Source organism: Cupressus sempervirens, chromosome 1 (assembly GCF_028749045.1).
Source record: "Cupressus sempervirens isolate cs-2001-9-10 chromosome 1, ASM2874904v1, whole genome shotgun sequence".
In the NCBI taxonomy this organism is placed as follows: domain Eukaryota; kingdom Viridiplantae; phylum Streptophyta; class Pinopsida; order Cupressales; family Cupressaceae; genus Cupressus; species Cupressus sempervirens.
The window spans coordinates 241681974-241706272 of record NC_143118.1 but is presented as its reverse complement, the minus strand read 5'-3'; the positions used below and the strand labels follow the sequence as shown (position 1 = coordinate 241706272).

Below are 24299 nucleotides of genomic sequence, written 5' to 3'. Positions count from 1 at the left end.
AATGCTTATGCAGGTGTGGAAGAATTTGATGCATGTGGAGTATGAACAGAATTACCATTGAATTGCGTGCTAATGCAAATGGAGTATGTAATGCAAGACTATGTTAAATGCAACCCTAGGTCTAGTTACCAAGCCTCGACGATTTATCATCATTGGATATAAAATAAAGCTCGTATGTTATACAATTCCCACTGACATTGCAATCATGAAAATATGAATATAACATACATTATTGGTATGTCGGGATTAAATGTAAGCATTCGAGGCACAAGAAGCCAGAATGACCAGAACATTTGTCCCTTTTAATGTAGCAAGTTAACATAAGCATCAAAGCATAAACGCTAGGATGAACTGAATGTTGCTTGCATGACAGGCACACCAAACACACGGGAGATTCCTCTTATGCTAAGTATTCAATATTCATTCTGTCCACAACGACCCTTGTGTCTGTAACCTGAGACAGAAGTGTGCTAGATATACTCACAGTGACCCGTACGTTCACTTAATAGGACAAGTATTAGTATGTACTATAGCATGAAGAGTTCACTCCAACAAACAAGGAGAAGAATCAGTGTCATTGACGTATCTGTATAAAAGGAGTCAAGGTACACAAGGCCATCCAATACGAGATGGAGGCTCTTATAGTGGACACCCCTCTTATAGGAATAGATCAACTTATTGGAACTAAATCGCAAATAGAAAGCAAAGAAAAAGATCATGCCCCCCAGTCATTACTTCTCTAGTCAAAGATGACATCATTGAGTTGCTCGAGGAGATATGATAAAGCAAAACAAAGCAAACAAAGAAAATGCTCAGCATATCCAAACAAGTATATCATTTATTTTTTTGAGTTCAATGTTTTTTGAGATTGATGTCAAGTGTCAATGTCCAGAACATGTTTGAAAGAAATCTCTTTAGTAGGGTGACAACAATAGGCAGATGCAGTCAGAATAACTGGTGACTGAGGTCAAAGAGGAATCTTTACGATGAAGAACCTAAAGAGGACTAAGCGACAGTAGATAGACACAGCCAAGACTACTGGTGACTGACACAAAAGAGATCTTCCATAAAGGAATCTTGAGACATGACCTGAGCAATGGTAGGCAAACACAGCTGAAACAACTGGTGACCGTTGTGAAAGAGATTCTATGAGGAGAATCTCGAAAAGAGTGACACTGGCGATAGTAGGCAGACGTAGTCAAAATGACTGGTGACCATCGCGTAGGAGATTCTATGAGAAAAATCTTGAAAAGAGTGACACTAGCAATAGTAGGCAGACGCAGTTAGAACGACTGGTGACTGTTGTGTAGGAGATTCTATGAGGAGAATCTTGAAAAGAGTGACACTGGCGACAGTAGGAAGACGCAGTCAGAATGACTGGTGACTATCACGTAAAAGATTCTATGAGGAGAATCTTGAAAAAGTGCCACTAAGGGGGGAATGCCTCCGAGCTATGACAAGACTCAATCCATGGATACATGAGTAGGAAAAGCAGGAAAGAAAAAGCATGAAAGTGACTATACAGAATGGCCAGAAGATGCGCTACAAGATGGAGCATTAGGAATAAGAGGCGCTTGTTTACCAGGTTTTCACCAATGGCACTTTTCTTGTTTTTCAAAAAAAAAAATTATTTTTTTATTTTTTTTATGACTTTTTCTAATTTTTAGATTTTTTTTAGGACATTTAGATATGTACAGAGAGCTTGCTGAGATTGAATCAACTGTAAAACCGCTTCAGGTGGAGAGTGTTCATAGGCTCTTTAAGCATTTCTCCTTTGATTGTGGAAAGCTGATAGGCGCCAGATCCATATACTGCAGTAATGATGTAAGGACCTAGCCAGTTTGGTTCAAACTTTCCCTTTTGCATTCGTTGTTGATTCTTAGGGTTCTCTCTCAGGACAAGATCACCCAGCTGAAAGTCACGTGGCCTAATTCTCCTATTCTAGCTTCGTGCCATTCTTTGTTGATATGCTCATAGATGATCACAGGCCACTTTTCATCGTTCATCCAGCAACACAAGCTCTTGAAGCTGGGCTATACTATAGTCATCATCAGTAATAAGACCTTTCATAGAGATTCTCAAGGTAGAAATCTTGACCTCTATTAGAAGCACAGCATCCGCCCCATATACCAACGCAAAAGGAGTCGTGCCCATTGGAGTTCTAATGCTTGTTCTATATGCCCATAGGGCTAGATTGATCTGGAGATGCCAGTCTCTCCCTGACTTACTGACTGTGCGATGAAGAATTTTGAGGATCGCCTTATTGGATGCCTCAGCTTGGCCATTACCCTGAGGGTAATAAATGGAAGACCAATGTTGTGTAATCTTGAATTTCTTGCACAGTTCCTTGAGGTCCTTATTTTTGAATTGTCCTCCATTGTCAGTAATGATGGAGGGTGGTATACCATATCTACAGATGATGTAGTTTGTGATAAAAAGTGCTACAGTTTTACCATCAGCAATTGTGAGAGGGATTGCCTCTACCCATTTCGTGAAATAATCTGTAGCAGTGATAATGAACTTATGTCCATTAGAAGAAGTTGGGTGAATTTTCCCCACCAAGTCAAAGGCCCATTGTTGAAATGGCCATGTTGTAGTAGAGGGAATCAACTCTCTAGCTGGAGCGTGAATGAGATTCCCGTGTAGCTGACACTGCTTGCAGAATCTAGCATATTTAACAGCTTCTTGCTCCATTTTAGGCCAGTAGTAACCAGCACGAAGGAGTTTGCGAGCTAGTGTTAGGCCATTGGAATGAAATCCGCAAATGCCTTCATGAACATCAATTAGTGTACATTTGGACTCGTCGGGTTCTAAAAACCTAACGAGTGTTCCGTCGAGACCTCTCCTATACAGATCATCAGCAATAATGACATAATGTGAAGCATTATGGATTAGGTAACATTTCTCATTCCAGGTTAGACCTTTTAGAATGGTTTGATTACGAAGGTAGGAATAGGTGTGATGGTAGTGGGATGATTCTTGTCCTATAATAGAACAGATCATCCTGGAATCAGGTGTGTCATAGGCTGGGTAGTGTAATGCTTCCACCAAGAACTCGTGTTGTAGATCATTTTTTGGCATTTGTAGAAGGGAGGCCAGAGTGGCCATGGCTTCAGCTGCTTTATTATCTACTTGTGGAACTTGTTGGAAGGTGATATGTGCAAAATATTTCGTCAAGTCATCAACCATGCATTTGTAAGGAATTAGTTTTTCATCCTTTGTTTGATACACATCATTTACTTGGTTGATGACAAGCTGAGAGTCACCAAAGATATCCAACTGATCTACTCTCCATTTAGCTACAATTTTCATACCATTGATCAAAGCTTCGTATTCAGCAATGTTATTTGTACAAAGAAATAGAATCTTGTACGATGTGGGCAATGAGTATCTCTATGGTGTGATGAAAAGTAATCCAGCACCTGATCCTTGTTGTGTGAAGGATCCATCGAAGAACATAACCCATGTATGATGATTGAGTGTTAGAATTGACTCATCTAGAAAACCAATGTTTATTGGTAGAAGACTTTGTATGGGTGCCTCGGCCAGCTAGTCAGCAATTGCCTATCCCTTTATAGCTTTGCATTCAACATATTGGATGTCAAACTCCCTTAGTATCATGACCCATTTAGCCAATCTTCCTGTGAGAGCTGCCTTACTGAGCAAATACTTTAATGGATCTATTTTAGCCACAAGCCGTGTAGTGTGGGCAAGCATGTAGTGTCTCAATTTTTGGGAAGCAAAGACAACTACCAAGAAAGCTTTCTCAATAATACTGTAGTTTTTCTCACAAGAGACCAATGTTCGGCTCAAGTAATAAATAGCTCTTTCTTTGTTATCATTGTCTTCCTAAGCCAACAGGATTCCCAAAGATGTTTCAATGGCTGAAATGTATAAAAGCAAAGGATTTCCATGCATAGGAGGCATCAAGATTGGTGTATTGACAAGATATTGTTTAATTTGTGTTAAGCTTTTCTCACAATCCTGGTTCCAATTGAATTTCACACCCTAATGTAAGGTCTTTGTGAAGGGTTGTGATTTATCCACCAATTGTGAAATGAACCTACGAATAGATTGAAGTCTTCCCTATAGTCCTCTCATCTGACTGATGTTTCAAGGTGGTGTCATGTCCATTATTGATTTTAATTTTTCTGGATCTACTTCAATTCCCTTTACAAAAACAATATATCCTAACAATTTTCTTGATGTAACACCAAATGCACATTTCTTAGGATTGAGCCGAAGGCTAAACTTTTCCATACCATCTAGGATTGGTCCCAAATCGTGCAAATGAGTATTGCATTTAGCGCTTTTGACCAAGGTATCATCAACATAGTCCTCCATAGTTCTATGCATCATGTCATGGAAAATTGTAGTAACAACCCGCTGATATGTAGCTCCAGCATTCTTTAAACCAAATGGCATCACATTCCAACAAAAGGTTCCCCGTGCACATGTGAAAGTTGTTTTCTCTTGATCTTTTGGCAAAATTTTTATCTGATTATATCTAAAAAAACCATCCATAAGTGAGTACATCTCATAGCCATCCATCATGTCCACAATCATATCAATATTAGGGAGCGAAAAGTCATCTTTAGGACATGCCAAGTTAAGATCACAAAAATCTGTACAAACTCTGATAGACTTATCGTGCTTGGACACGGGGACAATATTGGATATCCATTCAACATAATCAATTGCATGAATGAAACAAGCCTTCAGAAGTTTCTCCAATTTGGCTTTGACTAGTAATGCAACATGAGGATGCATTTTCTGAAGCTTCTATTTAATTGGTTTTATGCCTGGTGTTATGGACAAGTGATGCATAATAAGATCAGGATCCAATCCTGGCATGTCAGAATATGTCCAGGAAAATTTTATTTTCTTTCCCTTGAAAAAGGCAATGAATTATTCCTTCTCTTCAAGTGACAATGACTGCGCTAGATGTATCACATGAGGATGTTCTTCTGTGCCCAGGTTAATTGGCTGTGTCGGCTCTATTAATGCTGATGATCTCTCCTGAAAGTTACTGGGAAGGGCATCAAATATCTCATCCATGGGCACCTCAGAGAGGTTTTCACCCTTGGATACATCTTTTGTTTTTACTTTTTTGGGATCCAACACTGCCATAATGTGGTTTTCACCATCGGACCTCTTGCATTTTTTCTTTTTAATTATGTGACTGAGATATTTGATGTCGGCCTCAGTCATGTTGATGATCTACTCATTGGTGGAAGATGTTATAGGTTCAATAGCATTTAAGTAACAGGCAAGAGCATAGTCATTCTGGAATGTGGGGACTTCGTTAGATGCATTGGGGTTCCATTCTATAAGCTCGGGATGTGCGAGTGAGAGAGTAGTGGCTGGTTCAATTGCATTCACAATATAGTCATTAAATGCGTGGACCAAAAATTTGAGACCTACGAAGACCTCACCCACAGGTGTATTCAAATGCCTCAGAGTATGAACAATAGTAATTGATGACTCTAGGACTCTAGTTGGATCAGACCCCTATGACCTATCCCTAGACATTTCACTCACTTTGATTTGATTTTCATAGACATGCACTTGGTCAATGTCTTTATCAGTAGTCACTTCTGAAAGATTTTCAAATTCACATTCATGAGAATCGGTGCTACATGGTGAGAGACTATAGAACTCCCCAATAGTGATAGGGACATACTCTCCTTCAGCCTCTAGATTCTTACACAAATACTCAATATGGCATGACTGCTAGATTCTCCCTTTTCTGAATGATATTTGAGTTGCTCGGCATTGTCCTCAAAAGAATCACTAGTATCATCCACAGTTCTAACACGTGGCACAAAGTCATCTAGCTCAGCAAAGAATTTAGCAAGATCATAAGGAATAGGATGAGGGTAAGAATCCTCATCATTAGATTCTTCCTCTCGAGTACCTGACTCAGATGGTGACTCATTTTCAGATGAACTCTCAAGTACGGGTATGAATTTATTGGATCCAAAATAGAAAGGGACCTTCTTGAACCCTAGGCCAGTTGTGTCACTGTTGCTTCGAGTTGTTTCTTTGATAGGATCTATTAAACCATTGTTATTGCACCCAATAGGGCCGGTTCCCTTGTAGCCAAAACACTTCATAAGCTTAAGACCAGGTCCATACTTCTTAGGAGTGATTTCTCGAGCTTGTTCTGTTAGGTCTATTGGAGACTCTTCTTTTTAAAGCCATGTAGCAATGGCTTTGTTTTTGCTTTCATCTTCTAAGGGAACTGTAGCTTTGACAAAAGAGCCATTAAACTTGGTCTGAGGTGTCAACACGAATGGCTTCTTTGCTACTGAGGGTCTCCCAAAATGTCGAGGGGACTCTGGAATAGATGTTAATGACAACACTGGTTCCATGTGGTACTCTCCCATACCATTTTCTTTCAATTTAAATGACTGCTCAATTTGTTTCAGCTTATTGTTGTGATAATCAGTAGACTCATAGTTAGCAGGGATGAAAGAATCAACAACTTTGAGCATATTGCAAGTGTAGCTAGTAGTAGCAGGGATAGTAACTTCAGAGCCATGAAATGGAAATTTAATGCATTGGTGGTATGTGGATGGCACAGCGCGCATCTCATGTATCCATGGCCATCCCAACAGAATGGTGTAGGCTAAGGGAATGTCAAGTACCTGACAGGTGACATCCCTTTCGACAGGACCAACTCAAATTGGTAAAGTCACCAGACCTAGTTACTTTTGTTCGACTTCATTGTACACTTTAATAGTGATCTTTCATCGAGGATCAACAAAGTCCTCAGAATAATCCAATTGTCTAAGTAGAGTAGCAAAAACAATATTTAGGCTAGCGCCATTTTCAATGAGTACCCGACGAACACATGTCTGGTGGATCATAACCTCAATGTGTAGAGGCTGATTGTGTGGGTGATTCAGTGAGTTGTCATCCTCCTCGGAGAAGGTCATAAGATGAGGTGAGGTCAAGTGACCTACCATGGATTGAAATTGCTCAAGATCAAGATCTTGAGGAACATTTGCCTAAGTGAGGGCTTTGTCCAGAATTTTCCTATGAGCAGGCGAGATTTTAAGCAGCTCAAATATGGAAATGTGAGCATTGGTTCATTTCAACTGATCTAGAACACTATAACCGGTTGTAGTCAAGTTCGTCATGTGTTTTGCACCTTTACCAGATGGACCAGCAAGGGCTTTGTCCTTGTGTTGTTGGGTATTTGAAAGAGGAGGTGTAGGGCCTTTGAGCACCAACTTCGCATGAGAGCGAGTAATAGCGTTAGCACAATGTTGTGAAGATGCATTATCCATGTTATTGGAAGTAGGGCCTCTCAAGACAAATGGTGTCTTGGGTTTATCATTATCTTGCTTGCCCTTTATGGTAATAACGTCACAGTATTCAGAATCTATAGGTTCAACCATGTGAATGACATTGTCATCATTGGAATACATATAGTTGACCTTATTGTAGGGTTCTGGTTTCGAAGTCTCTCCTTTTTCATAAGCTGGGAAAGGCTCTTTGAACGCCTTGTGGTCTGAGTTTTTGTTATGTCCATCAACCACAAGTTCACCAGCATCAATCATGTCCTGGACTTTATGATGTAAGTTTATACAGTTGCTAGTCTTGTGTCCCTTGTTTTGGTGATACTCACAAAATGAGGTCTCATTCCACCATGGTGGACATGGTTGTGGATCATAGGGACGAGGGTTATCCATTGGTGAGATAAGCTTGTGTTGTAGCAATGTTTTGTAAACCACATCCAAAGGTTCTCCTAAAGGTGTATACTCTCGCTTGGGTCGTGTTGCCCATGAGTTTCTCGATTTGTTCCTAGATGCCTTATTGTTAGGAGGAGGCTTCTCAGCACTTTTGGCCACTTTGAAGCAGTTTGTGAGATTAAATGCTGCTTTAGCAGGTTTTGGTGTGACATTATCAACAACCCCATCACGTACAATTTCTTGGTTCTTGTTGACATGTTTGGTTTTATCCCTATTGGAAGTGGAACCTTGTTTTGTGTCTCTCTGAAGAGTGAGCTCACCTTTCTTGACCATAAATTCTTCGATACGAATATCCTATGTAATCATGTCCTCAAAGGTACGTGGATCTTGTAGTTGGACTCTATACCCAAAATCAGGTAAGAGGTTATCAGTGAAAATGTCAAGCTTCTCCGTTTTTGGGATTTTATGGGAATACTTAGTGTAAACTTATCTCCACCGTTGGAGGAAAGTGAGAAAAGGCTCACCAACCTTCTGTTTAAGGTTGCATAGATCTCGAATATTTACAGGATGTTGAATGTTATGAGAATATTGCTGAACAAATGAATTAGCAATTTTGTCAAACATCTTGATACCAGGAGGTAAATGTGAGAACCACTCCAAAGCTTGACCACCTAGGATTCTAGGGAATAAGCGCATGAGGTACGTTTGATTGTGTATAAACTCCATAGACAAAGCACCAAATTCTCGCAAGTGATCTTGGGGATCAGTAGTACCAAAGTACTTATCATATTTGGGTAGTTCTATGCCTCTTGGGAAAGGCAGCATGTTTATACTTTTGTCAAATGGAAATGAACAAAGAGCGTCCAATGTGTATGTCTTTTTGGGTTTCTCTTTCTCATGCATCATCTGAGCCAATTGGTCTTGCATAATTTTCAGTTGTTTTTGCAGTTTAGTGGTCTTAGTTTCTTCTTCACATGTAATAATAGTCTCCACATTGAAATGTGTGGGTAGTTTAGCTCCCTCTTGGGCGAGTTTGAGAAAGGACTTTTCTTTCTCTTCATGGAGTAAGATTTCCATGACCTTCTGAAAGTTTTTGTCTCTTCAACATTTTTCTATGTGTTCAGGAAGGATTTCCACCTCTTCTTGTTCTTCATCAGTGTCATCTTCTTTCTCTTTCTCCTTGTCATCCCTAGGTTGTTCTTGATATCGACTATGACTACCCCGTTTGGGTTCACGATTAGTCATTATAGGAACTTGTTTAGTTTCCGTATGTTGTGTTTCAAAAGGGTCCATGGAGAAAGGATCATACATTGTGTTTGAGAATGTAGGACTCCTACCTGTCTCAGTATCCTTTTGGTAAAAAGGATTCCTAATTTGTTGCAAATTGGAAAATGTTCGTTGAACTTGAGATGACCTTGCAAGTGAGGAAGATCGTGAAGACGCCTCACTAGCCAAACTGGATATAGATTGTGTAGTGAAAGGTAAGCTACCTTTGCTGTGATTATGACCCCTAGCACGACCACGTCTAATGTTATCAGGATAAAACACGTTGCCGCTTCTGGTTGTGACAGTCATAGGCAAGGACAAGAAGCTAGAACCTGGACAAGGACTAAACTAAGACTGAGTCTCAAAATGGACAAGATAGTAACAAGAATGTTGTTCACTAAGGCACAAATGGTCTGATTTAAAGGCTAGAATAGCCAGAGATTATGACCACTGCAACACAAAGTATGACAAGCATTAAGACGAGGACCAAAATTACTTATGAGACAAGACTAGTCAAGGTATAAGACACAAGTTTTTAGTTAAGCGAAGTGTCATTGTTCTAGGACTTTTTGCAAATAGAGAGCGATAAATGAATGCAGAAAAGGACAGCGTGTAGGCCGCAGATAGCTAGAACAAACCCAGATTGTTAATGCTGATACAAATTTTTGCATGAAAAACTTTTACGATCTGTGCGAAGAAGTTTTACGAGCCGCGCGAAGATGTTTCTGTCTCGCGTGAAAATCAGTAACAGTTTTTAATTTTGCGCGAGAATGTTTTTCGAATCGCGCGAAGATGCGCAATAGAAATTTAATTTTGCACGAGGACAAAATGGCTTCGAGCGAGAGCCAAATGATTTTGTGCGGGACCCAAATGATTTTGCATGAAAGGACAGAACAATTTCACATCAGTGACTAATTTTGACAAAAAATTTGATCGTTCCAATAACCAGGTAGATAAATAGGCATGTAGAACAGCAAGCAAGTGATTTTAAGCATGTCTGAAAATAATGAGCAAGGGCAAAAGCAACCTTGCGCATGAACAATCAAGTGACTTAGTTTGTGCTAATCCCTAAGAGAGCTATTTGTGTATGTTTTCAAAGAGTTTTGCAATCATTGCACACATTCCTAGAAAATAAAAGTTGGCTTCTTTAAAGTATTTAGTAATGGTTTGACTCTACAACTTTTATGACTCACAGGGGTGACCTCCAATCCCGGTGCACTGAGGTTTTGACACAGTCTGAGAACTTAATCTTCAAGAGCTGCTAGGGAGATCTGACAACCCACAATGAACCACACCCGTGGAGATTTCTTTCACAAGGACATTTATATAGCGGTTGTCACTACCATGGCGAAAATGGCTATTACCGCTCGAGGTATCGTCAACGTAGTTTTCCCTGCAGAGGGATTGTCTGCTACGATTAACCCTCTCTAAAGGTGACCGACTCACAATAGTGTACCACGAGGGGACTTAGCTTCCAGATTCAAGGTTTTGACACCTTTTCACCTTTAGCCCAATCAAAACAAACAGATTAATCTGACACGCTAAAATAAGATTATCTCTTAAAGATCTATGATATCAAATCCCCGTGATCTATCAACCTCTCTGGAGAAAGGATGCCTTAATCAACAAGTTGAAGATTCATCTATCTACGAGATGCTCAAAGTATCCTCCCCACCCATAAGGAATCCGTCTTAGAGAGGAGTTTCACTAGGAACCCACTCCCTCAAGATCCACGAATAGTGTTCATGGGGGCTTAATTACTATGTGTGTATAGATGTTAATTCTTGAAAACAAATCTATCTAAAAGTAATCAAAAAAGCACAAGGTGGTACACTTAACACTTTAACTAATGTGAGGTGAGTCCAAAGATGTGGAACATTTAACCCCTCACACAAGCCAAAACGAGTCCACAACTCAGAAATTAGTGAGTTCTAGAAAGCACAAAAGGGTTGCCTTGTGGAGCCTTTAACGCTTATGTCCTATAGACCCCTCCCCTATTTAACGTGGTGCTGAGCTTGCAACCACAGGGTGGAACGAGGGGCCGGCGGATTAGCGAGTCCAATAACCCAAGATAGCTAATTAGATCTATCACTAAAGACTAAGCCTGCTAAATGAAACTAATAGAGATCACAACCTAGTATCAAATTATGCATGTGTTGTAAAATGAGAACATGAAAGAAAATACACACACAAGCTTGACATAAGAGATGTTCGTTTTAGCTCCAAATGAAGTGTTATCAGTCAAAAAGAATTACCTGGTAATCCTCGCAACGCGCTTAGTAGATTTTTACCTATTTTTGGCAACTTTAGCACGCTTTTTCCATTGTCCCACAAACCGTTGCTATGCTGTTCCAAAAAAATTAGAAAACACAGAAACACTAGAAACTGTGAACAGTCAGCAAAAAAATCAGAAAAACAAAAATCAATGCAAAAAATTGTCTTTGTCAGTAGAGTCTCGCGCGAAATTCCTTACAGTCTACGTGAATAAGTTTTACGGCCCGCGCGAAATTAAATTTGGCCGGCGTGAAATTATATTCGGCTCGCACGAAGAAACAGGTTTTGCATGCCAAAGAACTTTCTCACGCGATGCGAAAAGAATCTTCACAGGAAGATTCTAGATTCTCGCTCGAAAATGAACAGTTTCGCACGAAGATTCTCGAATCTGTACGAAACAATACGGACAGAGAACAAAAAAATGATTTAAAAAATACAGAAAGAGGCCAAAAATTTTGATTTTCAGGCCCCACGATGGGCGCCAGAAATGTATATGTGAAAATGTGGCCTATGCTAACACACACACTTCAACACAGTCATTACATGTGGATTCATCTCGAAATGAACATTGGATTGTTCATCCAAAAATTGACTTGCAAAGCGACCTGTTGCCTTCTATCTAAAGGGATTTTGCCTGTTAATATCCTCAGAATCAAGGTGCAGGCAACCAGACCCTCTAAGAATGAAGGATTTGACAATGGAATTAAGCTAAGAATGAGTATGCAGATTAATCTAAAATGAAAGATGCAATGTAATCTAAGAACAAATAAAGCAAACTAGATTAAGCATATGCATGATTAAACTAAAATGAGATTAAACTAAGAATGAGAATGTATGCAAGAACTATAAGTAAATGTGAGCATGAATTTCAACAACAATTCGATAGCAAATCAATTCATCCTTTAAAAATGAAGAGATGAGGGTCTCTTAAATAGACTTTCCTGAAATCCATCAACGGTTGAGATCAATTCGGATCAACGGTCAAGATTGAAGATGAGGTTTAGTCATAAAGGGAGATTCCCAAATTAAAGGGAGTTAATAGATTTAATTTGAGTAAAATAAGGAGTTAATTGATTTAATTTGAGTAAAAAAAGGAGTTAACTGATTTAACTCATTTTTGATCAATAGTGAACTAAAAATTTCCCTTTTTGAACTGAAGAGAGATTTTGTTGAGATATTTAATTTAATAAAATGAGATATGCTCTCATAATTAACTTTTTTATTTAATTAAATAATCTTTAATTAATTAGAGACACTTTTCTTATTTAATTAAATAACTTCATTTAATTAATTAGGAATGACTTCCCATTTAATTAAATAACTTTGTTTAATTAATTAGAAGTAAGTACTCCATTTAATTAAATAATTTCGTTTAATTAATTAGAAATACCTTTCCCATTTAATTAAATAATTACATTTAATTAATCAAGATAGGGGTATTTATTAAATTAAATAAATTTAATTCCATATTACATTAGCCATTAGGATATAATTTAATTTAATTAAAGTATAAATACTTAATAATTAAATTAAATATTAATCAATAGGTTTAATGTGACTAATATGAGTAAATACTATAGGAATTAAATAATAAGCATGATGAATGCAGATTTAGGTTTTCTGCATCTGACAATTAAGTCAAGTAGCGAATAGCAGAATGAGAATTGCCTATTAGAATAGGACTTAAAAATTATCAGAAATAGACCAAAATTGGTATAATGGCAATGAGCCAATTTTGGGGTATTATAGGTACCATCAAATCATAATGAAGGAGGGGGATGAATGGAAGACAACCTTCAAGATGTTAGAAGGACTTTATGAATGGTTAGTCATAACATTTGGCCTCACTAATGCACATAATGAATGAAGTGTTGAAATAATACATAGGCATTTTTGTAGTGGTTTATCTTGATGACATTCTCATTTTTAAAAAGACTGAGGAAGAACATGTGAGGCATTTGGAAAAAAATTTAAAAGGCTGCAAGAAGAAAAATTGACTATTAACCTTGAAAAGAGTGAGTTTTTGAAGCAAGAGCTAGTTTATCTTGGTTTTGTAGTTTCCCAAGGTAACTTGAAGATGCATGTAGAATATATCCTAAGCTAGCTTACACCCAAAATAGGGACTGCAATAAGAAGTTTCCACAATTTGGCACAAATTTATAGGAAGTTTATAAGACATTTTAGTGAGACATGTGCACTGACACCATCAAAGGGGGACTAAAAACCAAGTTCTTGTGGACCAAAGAATCCAATGAAGGGTTTGAAAAATTGAAGAAAGAGGTACCTACAAAATCCATCTTAGTATTGCCTAGTTTTGATAAATTATTCATTATAGAGTGTGATGCTAGCAATGTTTTTGTTGGGATAGTATTGAGCCAAGAAGGGAGTCCAATAGCATTATTTAGTGAAAGGATAAATGAAGCCAAGTCCAGGTACCCATTCTATGACTTAGAACTTTATGCATTGGTATATGCACTTAGGAAGTGGAGGCACTATATTTTGCTTAAAGAGTTTTTTTTATACATTGATAACCAAGAATTGAGTTACATTAACACCCAAGAGAACTTAAGCATTAGGCACATAAAATAGATAGAATTTATTCAACCATATACATTCATCATAAAGTACAAGAAAGGGTAAACCAATAAAGTAGCAAATGCATTAAGTAGGAGGTTTCTTATTGTCCAAGAAATATTTTTGGAAAGCATAGGAGTTTATGGTTTTAAAGACCTATATACTAGTGATGAAGACTTTCTAGTGGCCTACAAGGTATGCTTAGACTTTAACAACCACCTCCATAGTAAGTTTGTTCATTACACTTTTCAAAATAGACTATTATTTAGAGGAAATTAGTTATGTGTGCCTACAAGATCAATGAGAGAAAATTTGATCCAAGAGAAGCATATTGGTAGTCTTAGTGGATACTTTGGGTTGAATAAGACATTGGATTTAGTGGAGAGGTTATATTATTGGCCTAAAATGCAAAGGGATGTCAGGAAATATGTTGATCAATGTGTAATATGTCAAAAGGCCAAGGGAACTTCTTCAAATATAGGAATATATTAGCCCTTGCCCATTCCAAATAGGTCATGGGAATGCATTAACATGGACGTCATAGTGGGATTACCAAGGACAAAGCCAGATCTAGATAGTGTGTTTTTAGTTGTGGATAGATTTAGCTAAATGAGACATTTTATTCCTTGTAAAATAACACCTGATGCTAGTCATATTGATCACTTATTTTTCAAAGAAGTGGTAAGGATTCATGGCTTACCAATCAGTGTAGTTCTAGATAGAGATGTTAAGTTCATGGGGCACTTTTGGAAAACTCTATGGAGAAGAATAGGTACAAACATGGCACATAGTTCATCCTACCATCCCCAAATAGATGGCCTAACATAGGTGATTAATAGGGTTCTTGGAAACCTTTTAAGTTATTTAACTAAGGAATATGGTCAAGCATGGGACCAAGTAATTCCACAAGCTAAGTTTTCATATAATGATAGCACTAATAGGACTATTGGTAAGAGTCCATTTTAGATTGTGTATGCCCTTCACCCAAGGGGTATTTGTGAACTTAGAGACCTAAAAGACCATGAAGAAGTGAGTGGACATGTAGATGACTTTGGAAAATCCATAAAGGAAGTGCATGAGTTGGTTAAGATGACTTTAATGAAAGAAAATCAGAAATTGAAGAGTAAAATGGAGAAAAGGAGGAAAGATCTACAATTTCAAGTTGGTGATTGGGTACTAGTACACTTGAATAAAGCAAGATTTCAAAAGGGAGTGCTCATCAAACTCCAAATGAGAAGGATTGGACCATGTAAAGTCTAGGATAAGTATGGCGCAAATGCTTACAAAGTGGACTTGCCAAAGGAATTAGCCATCTCTCCCATTTTCAATGTGCACAATATCATTCAATACAAAGGGCCTGATATGAATGAGGAAAATAAAAGTACATAGGTTGATGTAGAGGTTAAGGACATAAGATTATGATGAAAGAACATCCTAGGTGCAAGGGCAATCTTGCATCACCCAAAAATATTTTACTTTTAGTCTTTTCTACTTTATTAAGGACTAGTAGACAGGGTGGTTACTTTTTATGGGAAGTTACTATTTTTAGTAAGTTTTTCATATGAGTTCAGAATGTTCTCATTTTCTACTAGAAGGTTCATTTTAGAGTTGTAAACCTACCATAAAAATATCATTGCTTAATCCTAAGTATCAGAGAAGTTATTGTCAATTTTTGGTGGAAATATTTACAGAAAAATCTTCAGATTCACTGTTGGAGGCTTTAGAGTGCATGGATGAGGTCCAAAAAACGAAAGGGTGCTAGTGTAGTTTTAAGCCTGTAGATCAAGAGCTAGCATTTCTAAAAAGTGGTTATAATAGCCAATAAGAGCAACGATTCATGAGTTATGGCCTTTCAAAGTTGGGCTACCTAAAATATCTAAAATAATTGTCAAAGATATATTTGGCCGACTCTATGTGTATCTGTCAGCTCTAGGTATTAACTTTCAATATCTAGAATCTTCTTGGGAAGCATAAAATTGCCTATTTAAGAAAGTCCTGAACATTTTCTAGGACCACTTTGGGTGATAGTTCGCAACTTGTCTTGTAAATTATTGTAATGAGGCACCCATGTGGGTTAGCATATTGTACTTGAGAATTTTGTAATTTTGCATTTGCAGTGCAAATAAGAAGTCCATATTTTGTTCTTGCATTGGTTGTTGTTTCTTTATTCATGTTATGAGTTTATGGTTTTAAGGGGAGCTCCTTGGATCAATTGGTATTAGAGCTAGAGTTCTTGAGTGTGTGGATAGATCACTAACTATGAGGCAGTTCACACAAGGATAGTTGTTTGGGCTGATCATGTAGATAGATCATCAATTGTGAGGCAGTTTACACTAGGGTTTCAGTGGAAGCACAAAAATGCCTCTATGAAGAGAGCATGGCAGAAGATTCATAGGTGTTACACCTAAGGGTTTTTGAGCCCTCCAAAGACAAATGCAAGCATTGGAAGAACAAATGCGAAGAGGAATAAATATTCCTATGAGAGATGAAAGAAAGGATGAGAATGAAGTAGAAGAAAATGTCAGAGCAGAGGTAGTTCTAAATCCAAAGGAAGAGAGGCTTTTTAGGGCCATCTCCAATATTAGAAAAAGACCTAAGTTTAAGGTTCCCACATTTTTAGGAAATCTTAACCTAGAAGAGTTGATCGATTGGATCAATGAACTAGAGGAGTACTTTGAGTATGAAGATATTGAGGATCTGGATAGGGTGAAATTTGTGAAAGCAAAACTGAAGGGACATGCAAAGATTTGGTGGCAAGAGGTTTAGTTGGAGTGAAATAGAAAGGGAAAGACAAAATCACTAGATGGGATCAGATGATAGCTAAAATGAAGCAAAAATTTATTCCTATGGATTATGAGCTTGATCTTTTGAAGAAGATGTAAGGAATGAAACAAGCAGGAAAATCTATTCAAGAGTATACCGAAGAGTTATACTGAGTTCTAATTAGAACTAGCCATGTAGAAGCTGATAAGGAGAAAGTTTCTCATTATCTTAATGGGTTAAGACCAAGCATTCAGAATGAGCTAAGTCCAATTTGAATGAGGAGTATTAAGGAGGCATACCATTTTCCCTAAGAGTTGAGGAGAAACTGAGCAAGAAGTTTGACAATAAGAATAGTAGAGGAGGTCATGGTGGAAGATATGGTAGATGATCTTATGAAGGTTGTAATGATGATTAGAAGAACAAGGATGAGGTTGGAAGTAGTAATCAGAACCAAAAGGGAGCAATTCTAATCATTTCCATGATCAGAACAATAGAGATCAAAGAGGAAGAGGTATAGGACAAGGATCTCGAAGAGGAGGCTTCTGTGGAAAATGTTTTCACTATAGAGAAGAAGGGCACAAAGCATTTAAATGTACCCAGCATCAAGGAAGGATAGATTGAAGAATAGAGGGTTAGGCGAGAGTTGCACATGTTGATGAAGATACCACGTCCTCACATTCTAAAGATGTTGAAAGAGGAGAAGTCCTAGTTAATAGAAGAGTCCTACTGAGTGGTGAGAATGAACCTAATCAAAGGAGTTTGTTTTGTACAAGGTACAGATGTGAAGATAAGTGTTGTGATGTGATCATTGATGGTGGAAGTACTGACAATATGGTGTCAAAAATGATGGTCAACAAGTTGAAGCTGAAGAGACAGAAACACTCATGTCCATGTTGTATTGCTTAGATGCAAGATGACCACAAAGTTATGGTCAATGAGCAGTGCTTAGTGAAGTTCAAGATTGGAAGCTCCTAGGATGAGGTATTATGTGATATCATACCTATGGACATATGTCATGTGTTGTTGGGCAGGCTGTGGTAGTTTGACAGGCATGTTGCACATGATGGGCAAGCAAATACCTACACTTTGCCCAAGGATGGAGTGAAACATAAGTTTGAACTATTGAAGGATAAAGAAGAAAAGGTATGTAGTGCTGCCAAAATATGTTTTTTTGATGGAAAAGAGTTTCTTAAAGGTATGAAACATGAGCATATGTGTTTTTCTATAATTCCTAAAGATAATAAAGAAGTAGAGGACGTACCTATAGAAGTTGCAAATATGCTGGAAGAGTTTTCTAAGATTTTATTAGATAATGTACCTAATGGATTGCCCCCAATGAGGAAGATCAGTCACTAGATGGATTTGGTTCAAGGAGCTATTTTTCTAAACAAGGAAGTGCACAAAATGACACCAGCAAAAAGTGAAGAGTTGAATAGGCAAGTTCATGAGTTGTTGCAGAAGGGGTTGATTTGAGAGAGTCTGAGTCCATATGTTGTACCAGCAGTATTGGCAACAAAGAAGAATGGAGAATGGAGAATGTTCTTGCGCTATCAACAAGATCACAATAAAGTATAGATTTCCATTGCCAAGGATGGATAATATTATGGACTATTTGAGTGGAGCTAATTATTTCACAAAGATAGATCTAAAGAGTGGGTACCATCAGATTCGTATCAAAGAAGGTGATGAGTGGAAGACTGCTTTCAAGATAAGGGAATGACTATATGAGTGGTTAGTCATGCCTTTTGGGCTAACTAATGCACCAAGCACTTTTGTGAGGCTCATGAATGAGGTACTGAAGGAGTTTCTGGGTAAGTTTGACATTGTTTACCTAGATGATATATTGATCTTTAGTAAGACATTGGAGGAGCATCTAATTCATATGTGCAAGGTGTTTCATAAATTGAGGAAGAAAAATTGTTGATAAACCTGAAGAAGTGCAGCTTTGTAAAGAAAGAGTTGGTGTACTTGGGATTTGTAGTCTCAGGAGAAGGTTTGAAAATGGACCTAGAGAAAGTGAAGGTTGTCCTTGAATGGCCTACTCCAAGGAGTGCAACAGAGGTAAGATCTTTTCATGGACTACTACATTTAATAGAAAGTTCATAAGAAGTTTTAGTAGTACTTGTGGACCCTTGACTAAAACAATAAGAGGGAATAGGAAAGAGTTTTAAGTGGACTGTAGGAGCAAATATGAGTTTTAATCTATTGAAACATAAAGTTTTTGAGCAACCTATTTAGTACTTTCTAATTTTAACAAGGTGTTTCAAGTAGACTATGATGTTAGTGATATTGTAATAGGAGTTTTTTTGACCTAGGAAGGTAGACCAGTTGCTTATTTTAGTGAGAAGTTGAATGATGCAAAAAGAAAATATTATGTTTATGATCAGGAACTTTATGCTATAGTTCAACCATTGAAGAAGTGGAGACACTATCTTCTTCCTAAGGAATTTGTTTTGTATACTGGTCATCAAGCTTTGCAATATTTGAATAGTTAAGAAAAATTGAACCAAAGGCATTTAAAGTGGGTTGATTTTTTGCAAAGTTATACATTTGTTTTGAAACATAGGGGTGGGAAGTCTAACAAAGTTGCAAATGCTCTTAGTAGAAGACAACTTTTGTTGACAGAAATGTAGATAGAGATGGTTGGGTTCAAGGAACTCAGTACATTGTATCAAGATGATCCTAATTTTGGTGAAGCATGGAAGGCTTGTACAGAACCTATTACACTTGATAATACAAAGTGATTGGATTTCATGATCCAAGATAATATGTTGTTCAAAGGAAGCTAGTTGTGCATTCCCAGAAGTTCAATAAGAGAGAATCTCATCAAGGAGAAGCATAGTGGAGGATTGGATGGATATTTTGGTAGAGATAAAACCATAGATTTGGTTGTTTAAAATTACTACTGGCCATAGTTGTAGTAAGATGTGATGAAGTTTGTACAAAGTTGCAGAGTATGTCGATGGCGAAAGGAGTGAAGCAGAGTATAGGATTGTATCATCCATTACCTATACCAGAGAAACCATGGGAGGATATCAGCATGGATTTTGTTCTTGGATTACTGAGGACATAATGTGGGCATGATTCTATTTTTGTGGTGGTTGATAGGTTTTCAAAGATGGCACATTTTATTCCTTGCAAGAAGACTATTGATGTTGTTCATGTAGCAGAGTTGTTTTTTAGATAAGTGATGAGATTGCATGGTCTACTAAAGAGTATAGTTTTAGATCAAGATACCAAATTCGTTAGGTATTTCTGGCATACATTATGGAAGAAGTTAAAGACAGATTTGAAGTTTAGTTCATCACATCATCCACAGACTGATGGACAGACAGAAGTTGTGAATCATAGTTTGGAAAATTTGTTGAGATGCTTGGTTGGAGATAAACCAAAAGGATGGGATATGATTTTACCATAGGTAAAATTTGCATATAATAATTCTATCAATAGGAGTGCCAATAAATCACCATTCCAGATTGTATATGGGAGTAGTCCTAGAAATTCTTTTGAACTGAGGCAGTTGGATAAAGGAGAGATAAGTAGTGCTAAAGCAGAAGATTTTGTTGAACATTTGAAGAACATCCATAAGGAGGTGAGGAAACACATCATAAAGATGAATACATAGTATAAGGCTAAGGTGGATGTGAAAAGGAGATATAAGGAATTTAAGATTTGAGAAAGGAGCATTTTCTAGTGGGTACAAATAATAAGTTGAAGATGAAGAAGTTTGGACCATGCAAGATAATGAAGAGGCATGATTCTGGCAATGCGTATGAAGTGGAGTTGCCCACTAAGTTGAATATTTCATCAGTATTTAACATTTCAGATTTGAAAAATTATTATGAAGGAGGTGATGGAGATGAAGTTGTAGAAGTGCAGTAGAGCATTCTAGTAGCTAGTTTGGCTACAAAGGAGATTGAGGAGATACTAGACAGTCGTGTTGGAAAAAGTCCCAGAAATAGAACTTATGAGGAATATCTAGTCAAATGGAAGGGAGGCCAATTAAGGATTCATCATGGCTAGCAAAGGAGGAGGTTAACCATCTTGGTTTTCTTCTAAACACCTGAGACATGATGGGGTCACTTCTCAAATTACCTCGGGTGTCTGATGTAGGAGCATCCTAGGTGCAAGGAAAATCTTGCATCACCCAAAAATATTTTATTTTTAGTCTTTTCTATTTCAATAAGGACTAGTAGATAGGGTGGTTAATATTTATGGGAACTTGCTATTTTTACTAATTTTGTCATATGAGCTCAGAATGTTCTCATTTTCTACTAGAAGGTTCATTTTAGAGTTGTAAACCTACCATAAAAATTTCATTGCTCAATCCTAAGTATTGGAGAAGTTATTGCAAATTTTCAATGGAAAATTTTACAGAAAAATCTTTAGGCTCACTATTGGAGGCCTTAGAGTACTCGGATGAGGTCCAAAAACTTGACAAAAGGGTGCTAGAGCAATTTTGAGTCTGTAGATTAGGAGCTAGTGTTTCTAAAAAGTAGTTATAATAGCCAATCAGAGCAACAGTTTGTAAGTTATGGCCTTTCAAAGTTGGGCTACCCAAAATATCTAAAATAATTGTCAAAGATGTATTTGGTTGACTCTATGTGTATTTTTAGGGTTTGTCAACCCTAGGTATTAAGTTTCAATGTCTAGAATCTTCCCAGGCAGCATAAAATTGCCTATTTAAGAAACGCCCAAACATTGTCTAGGATAGCTCTAGGTGATAGTTTACAACTTGTCTTGCAAATTATTGTAATGAGGTGCCCATGTGGATTAGTATATTGTACTTGAGAATTTTGTAATTCTACATTTGTGATGAAAATAAGAAGTCCATATTATGTTCTCACATTAGTTGTTGTTTCTTTGTTCCTATTATGAGTTTATGGTTTTAAGGGGAGCTCCCTGCATCAGATTACCTACACAAACCAAGACTCAAGATGAGAGGATACTTGATTCTAGGATGAAGAAAAAAAGGCACAAAACCTATATGGAACATCTTGTTGAATGGAGATCCTTTCCTAAATTAGAGGCTCCTTGGATAGCATAAGTTGGCTTCAATACATTTGGCATTATTTTGGTCACTTAGTTTCTTGTTGTAAGGGGGAAATGATGTAGGAGCACTTGAGATCTTAACAAGGATCCAAAGAAATTTTGGTTTGTAGGTGGTTTTATCCAACCATTAGTGAATAAGGACTAAAATAAATTCCCAACGTGTGTGGTAGAATTATTGTTAATAGGTTGGTAGAAATGTGGGAAGTTTGTGTCTTTCAGTTTTCACAATGTTGTCAATAATGCACAAAGTTGCTTGTAAGAGTCTAGACTGGTCAAATGTTGACCAAACCTCCAAGAGGGTTGGAAACATGAGAAAAAAATTTAGATGATGGATCTGGACCAAATTAGGTTCATAAGTCTTAGGTTTAATTCATGGAGCAAGAGGATGCAAAATATTGCAAAGTTGTCATGACAACTATGACAACTTTTGTCAAAATATTAAAAAGCTCTCCAAAATAAGTTGGAGCCCCTCATAATTTTTGACACATGTGTATTATAGGTATAAAAGATAAAATCCAATTAGAGGCAAGTGTTTGCATTTATTTTGTACGATTTTGGAGTTTGAAGTAAATAGCAAAGACAAGAAATTTGTCTTAGTCATCATTCAAAGCCCAACACCCACACCTTAATGGATTGATTGGGAGATCTATGTAACATGTATTTTTGGGGAATTTAGTTTATTTTCTTAGATAGGACATTAATTTTTTATTGATAAGTTTTGTTAATAGCTTGTAAATTTGTTTTGAACTTGCTAGTTTGATGTCCTAAACAAGGCAATCAATAAAAAAATGCCTCTATCTTGAGTGCCAATGGTTGAACCTTTATGTCCATTTGGAATAAAATTGGGGACTCTATAAAATATGTAAATATTCTTTTTTTTTCCATCTAGAATAGTTTTTTCTATTTTTGGAGTGAATTCCTAGGCGAGTTCTTCCTACCTGGCTAAGCATGTAATCAACAAAACAATGAATGAATGAAGCATTGAATGGTTAGGTTGGTTCCATCAAAGAGAATGCATGGTAGGGGAAATCAATGAAGAATCTCTTATCCCAAGGACAATTTTTTTGGATTTCATTTGTTGGGTAAAATAAAAAAACCCTCTAAACTACAATCATAACAAACTAAAAACCCTCATTTTTATCCTACAATTGGGGAAAGCACTGTACGGATGGTCTGGGAACTTTAGACCAAAATTTTTTTTGAGAAAATCCAAAGGGGTATCCATATCAAAAAATTTTTTGGAGCACTATTAATAATTCTACATATTTATAAGCATGAAACTTCATTCTAAGGCCTAATTGAGTACTTGGTCTAGTACCCCTTCTATCTAGTGAACAAAGAGATTGATTGGAAACCCATGAGTCCAATCACCTTGGTGACCCTAAAAGTAATTTAAAAGGTACTAAAATAATCTTTTTCATTCCATCCTAACAAGACAAGTGCTCTAGGTGGTGAGATGGAAGATTGAAAACAAGGATAGCAAATGTGAGTTTCAAGGTTAGTGAAGAGGTTTGAATTGATTGGTGAGGATTAGAGGTGAATGGGAATAAAGAAGAGTTTCCCTTCAGTTAGGGTGAAGTAAAAGACCATAAGAGTCTATTAAATACATCTAGGAGTGTCCTACTAGGTGAACTAGGACTTTGTAGAGATCCTCCCCATCATTGATGGCCAAAAAAATTATATATCTTGAAGAGGAAATGTGCATAGAGAATCCTTGAATCTTGAAAGCCTTGAGTGCTTGAATTGCCTTAGTAAATTTTTCCTACTTGAATTCTTGAGAGCTTGAAATTATGACTTAAAATTTCTTTTATATCAACTAGATATGAAAATGAAGTTTTTAGGATTCCTTTATAGTTTTTTTAGCACAAAGACAAAGCATGTTGACTAGGTCACATGATTTTGGAATTCACAACCTTGATACAAAACTAGCCTCAAGACTTGAAGTCCCTAGGGAATAGGTCAACCTTGGTCACCCTATTTTAGAATAGGTTGACCTCATTTTCCCTATTTTAGAATAGCCCAACCTAGGTTAATCTATTCTAGGGTTCTCCCAAAAGGATCTAACCTTGAGGTCTCATAAATCATGCAGATGAATATGCAAGAAGGAAGACAAAATAGGGGAAAGATATAATTGAACACACATCCATCTATGGTCAATAAGGTCACTAAAGAGCAGGAGCTAAAGTTATGAAATGATTGGTGATTCCATTTTAAGATGGTACACCAATACAAGAAAATATTTTTGTAAAGCTTGAATAATTTTAAGTGAGGTTAAATCCCAAAAAGTATGATTTTGGTGTACAATCTTGAAATTTGTTGGTATATATAGTATCAACAAAAGGAACAAAGTTAGACCCTACAAAAGTTAAATAAATTATCAAAATGGGGGCACCAATAAACATAAACCACCTAAGATCACTTCAAGTTAGATTAGAATCCATAAGAAGATTTATTTATCAACTTGCTGAAAGTGTCATTCATTCATGCAACTTCTACATAAGGATACAATTTTCAAATGAGATGATCAAAGTGAATAAGAATTCAAATTTTTGATGACACAATTGGAAAACCCACCTATTCAAATGACACCAATTCTAGTAGAATCATTATTTATTTATATTTAGGGACATACCACTCATTAGAGGCATTGTTGGCTTAAGAAGATGAAAA

At 37.0% G+C, this 24299-nt stretch overlaps 1 protein-coding gene across 1 annotated transcript in view; it reads right to left on the bottom strand.

Annotated features, from left to right (window-relative positions):
• The window catches only part of LOC149577064 (protein PHR1-LIKE 3-like), a 96742-nt gene that overhangs the window by 652 nt on the left and 71791 nt on the right, over nt 1-24299 (bottom strand). Inside the window, exon 2 of the mRNA XM_089795718.1 lies at nt 11258-11312. Coding sequence (XP_089651844.1) covers nt 11258-11312 — 55 coding nt within the window. The remainder of the gene's footprint in view (nt 1-11257; nt 11313-24299) is intronic.